The sequence below is a fragment of the Temnothorax curvispinosus genome, unplaced genomic scaffold, assembly GCF_003070985.1.
Source record: "Temnothorax curvispinosus isolate PA1 unplaced genomic scaffold, ASM307098v1 QBEX01018271.1, whole genome shotgun sequence".
NCBI lineage: Eukaryota > Metazoa > Arthropoda > Insecta > Hymenoptera > Formicidae > Temnothorax > Temnothorax curvispinosus.
In genome coordinates this window covers 1-3,200 of record NW_020228051.1, presented here as the reverse complement: position 1 = coordinate 3,200, position 3,200 = coordinate 1, and the positions used below count along the sequence as shown (strand labels likewise).

The following is a 3,200-nucleotide window of genomic DNA, read 5'->3' as shown; positions in this document are numbered from 1 at the left end:
ATATATATAAAATATCTTATCAATGGATATACAAAACTGCAAATTAATGTTTTATACTTCATAAAACAAAAATGAATATATACATATACCGCAAATTGTTATTTTCAATTTTATAAAAAAGAATTTTATTTCGGTTCCTAAGAAAACATGTTTGTCAATAATTTAATTTAATCATCTTATTGATTACATTATCTTATTATTTTACATTTCACTATAAATAATAAAAAGGAAAGGTTGCAAGAAACCCAATTTATCAATACGCATATTTTCTTATCAAAATTATAAAACGTGAGCTGTTTTATGAAATTTAAAATGCATAGGCATAGAAGAAAGCAAGAAATATTGCAATACGCTGCATGAAAATAAACTGGAAAACAGTTTACTTTTTCTTTATATAAAACATTTCAGATTAGTTCAGATTTTTTTACATAAAAAGTATTACTATCACTTTCAAAAGTTAACATAGGTTCAATTTCAATTATACCATGTTCAACAATACAGATATCCATTCTCATTTTGTTTTAGTTTGCCCTATGTGGAGGCGACAATACGAGAAACGATGAGACTTGAAACAGCCGCACCTCTTAGCACGGCTCACAGGTGTAAGGAAAAAACCACATTAGGAGGCTACGAGATACCGGCGGACACAACGGTTTTCACTAACTTGGCGGCGATGCATCATGATCCCGACTTATGGGACGAGCCTGAAATTTTCAGACCGGAAAGATTTCTGAAGGAGGACGGTCAATTAGGCAAAGATATTTCACTCCCCTTCGGTGCCGGTAAGTCGATATACATATACGTGATCTAGTGAAATCTAGCAAATTCTGCTGAATTTTTTCATCTATCAGATTAAATTTAATGATAATAATAATAATAATAATGAATTTATTTCTATACTTTTGTATAGGTCATCGGCTGTGCGCAGGAGAAACTTTTGCCAGATTCAATTTGTTCGGGACATTGGCTCTTCTGTTACAGAATTTTAAGTTCTTCTTCGTTGAAGGTGAACCGTCAAGCCTTCAAGATAAGCTGTCGGGCTTGCTCGTCACTCCCAAAGAGCTGTGGATACGCTTAGAATTGCGTTAATATTCGTTATTTTCTCGTATATATATTCTCGTGTATACAATAAGCAATCTCAAATAAGAAATAGGCATATCACGTGCTGTCCTTTCGTGTCAGTTAGTGCGCAAATCAGAAGTTATTACATAACACTAATACGGAAAACATGTATATCATGCATTTGATAACAGACAAAATTTCTTTGATAAAAATATAATAACATGTTTATTGGTAAACTTTCGCGTACGATTAATTTAGTTTAATCTTATCACGTATTTTTTAGTTGTCGACAGAGTTGCGAAATTAGCTTAAGAAAATTGAAATGCGCAGTTTAAATACGCTTATCGTTAGGTCAATTTGAAAAGAGAAAACTACATATTTCCAGTATCGTAATGCACTAAAATATTACAAATTTATTTCACACGTGAGATAAAAGTAATTACAACGTGCCACACGAAGAATTACAACAAAATTGATCTTTTCGGGTTTTATAATATAATATGCTGCCGCGTTTACCGAGTAAAAGCGGAGAAAAATTGACGACGATTTAACACATGCTACATAAAGAGGTTACAAACAGTGACTTTTTATGTAAGCAGCATCACTTTAATAAACGTGTAATTACCTAAGAAACAAAAATGAGAATATTCTAAAAAAAAACGCCTTTTTTCAACATTACGGTATCTTTCAAAAATTTTATATTTATTATAGCTGCAGATAATGCTTCTCATAATTGCCGTTGTAATCAAGCAATTACGTAACTCAAACCCTTGAGAACAGAGAATGTTATATCGCTTATTATATTTTTATTTTCGATGGTCCTGTATTATAGAGCATTCACCTCCAATATCGTATCTTGACATGAAAATTGAGACAAAATATTCAATATAAATTTTGACGAAAATTCTTTAATAAGATTTTTAATTCAATTTTTAAACTATCGATTCGAATTTTTTATGTACAGAGAAATGCACTCTGGCCCAAAATTTCAATACTTCCTATCAAGTGGAAATTCAGCGACGTATGCGCGAATATATCCGTTGTACATAGCTTTGTATGTGTCTGCTTTTATCTAAATGATTAGTAAACTGCGCATTCCCCTAGAGACAATCAGATTTGTCGCAAAACAAACGTTTTAAACTTATCGAGCAGCTTTATTCTCTGTGTACCAAAACGTACAGTCCAAGACATGCTAATACTGCATACTTAAATTTAGGATATTCGTTCATGTATATAGTGACCATGCCGACGTGCGGTAGGAAGCCTCTCGCTCGGCCGACCACGTCCTTGTGCGTCAACCAGAGCTGACCAGGCGCGTACAGGCCTCGATCGTCCACAGAATTGTTGTCGCCTTTCGTGAGAAACTTGACAGTGTTATTTTGGTCACCCCTGGAAATTTTACGCCTGTTAGAATCGTTTTCTACAAAATTTACGTTTCATGTGAATGGAGATGCGTTGCGAGAATCCTTACTTTTCATGAAGTTTAAGTACTCTGTGCACAATAGGTATGTCTCTGCCCTCGACTTTGAAAACTACGATCTCGCCCACTCTCACTGGCTCGTCCTTATAATTGGTGAGGAAGAGCAAGTCGCCTCTGTGAAACGCAGGCTCCATACTACCACTGTAAAAAATTGAAATTGGCAAACGCCAAGTCAGTACTAGTCTGTCAAATATTATTGATCCACATTCCTTGTTACGCTTGTTAAGTTATACTAGTAACATGCACTCTACAGAATGATTCATAAGTACATGTGAATACTTTGTGGCTGTAACGTAGAGGTGAAAATAAGACTAAAATGTTCTATACAATTTTTTCTGAAAAAACCTTAGTTTCATAGTTATGATGCAATACAAGCCTTAGGACTTGGCATGTCCTTCAACATAGTAGATGTTTGTTATCCCTACAGTTGTGCTACTACAACTCCAGCCTACTAACTGACTAAAACTACAGAATTAAAACTTAAACAGACCTAGTGTAATCAACTGTAGTGAGGTGTAAAAATAACAAACATTTACTCATATTGTTTATACCTAGGTATTACATTATAGGCCTGTTCGTTTTCGCTGCGCTTCTGAACTAGTGCAATAAATTGGAATGAAACAAATATATTTGCTTTTATTCCAACTTATTGCACTGG

The 3,200-nt window shown here is 34.1% G+C and overlaps 2 protein-coding genes across 2 annotated transcripts; one reads left to right on the top strand and one right to left on the bottom strand.

The window, feature by feature from the left end:
* Nucleotides 1-329: 329 nt before the first annotated feature.
* On the top strand, nt 330-1,298 carry LOC112468287 (probable cytochrome P450 304a1). The gene is made up of 2 exons (XM_025037406.1): nt 330-782; nt 911-1,298. The coding sequence occupies exons 1-2, from the start codon at nt 560-562 to the stop codon at nt 1,087-1,089; spliced, it is 402 nt and encodes a 133-aa protein (XP_024893174.1). The 5' UTR covers nt 330-559; the 3' UTR covers nt 1,090-1,298.
* Nucleotides 1,299-1,440: 142 nt separating this feature from the next.
* LOC112468288 (signal peptidase complex catalytic subunit SEC11A) lies at nt 1,441-2,811 on the bottom strand. Its single transcript, XM_025037407.1, has 2 exons — nt 2,534-2,811; nt 1,441-2,451 (listed from the first exon to the last, which is right to left on the bottom strand). The coding sequence occupies exons 1-2, from the start codon at nt 2,674-2,676 to the stop codon at nt 2,217-2,219; spliced, it is 378 nt and encodes a 125-aa protein (XP_024893175.1). The 5' UTR covers nt 2,677-2,811; the 3' UTR covers nt 1,441-2,216.
* Between the last annotated feature and the right edge of the window lie 389 nt (nt 2,812-3,200).

Excerpts from the sequence above, each read along its gene's own strand:
- LOC112468287 (XM_025037406.1), top strand. The coding sequence starts at position 560 with ATGAGACTTGAAACAGCCGCACCTCTTAGCACGGCTCACAGGTGTAAG. Across the intron at positions 783-910 it reads TTCACTCCCCTTCGGTGCCG|GTCATCGGCTGTGCGCAGGA; the intron begins GTAAGTCGATAT and ends ACTTTTGTATAG.
- LOC112468288 (XM_025037407.1), bottom strand. The coding sequence starts at position 2,676 with ATGGAGCCTGCGTTTCACAGAGGCGACTTGCTCTTCCTCACCAATTAT. Across the intron at positions 2,452-2,533 it reads GTACTTAAACTTCATGAAAA|GGGTGACCAAAATAACACTG; the intron begins GTAAGGATTCTC and ends TAAAATTTCCAG.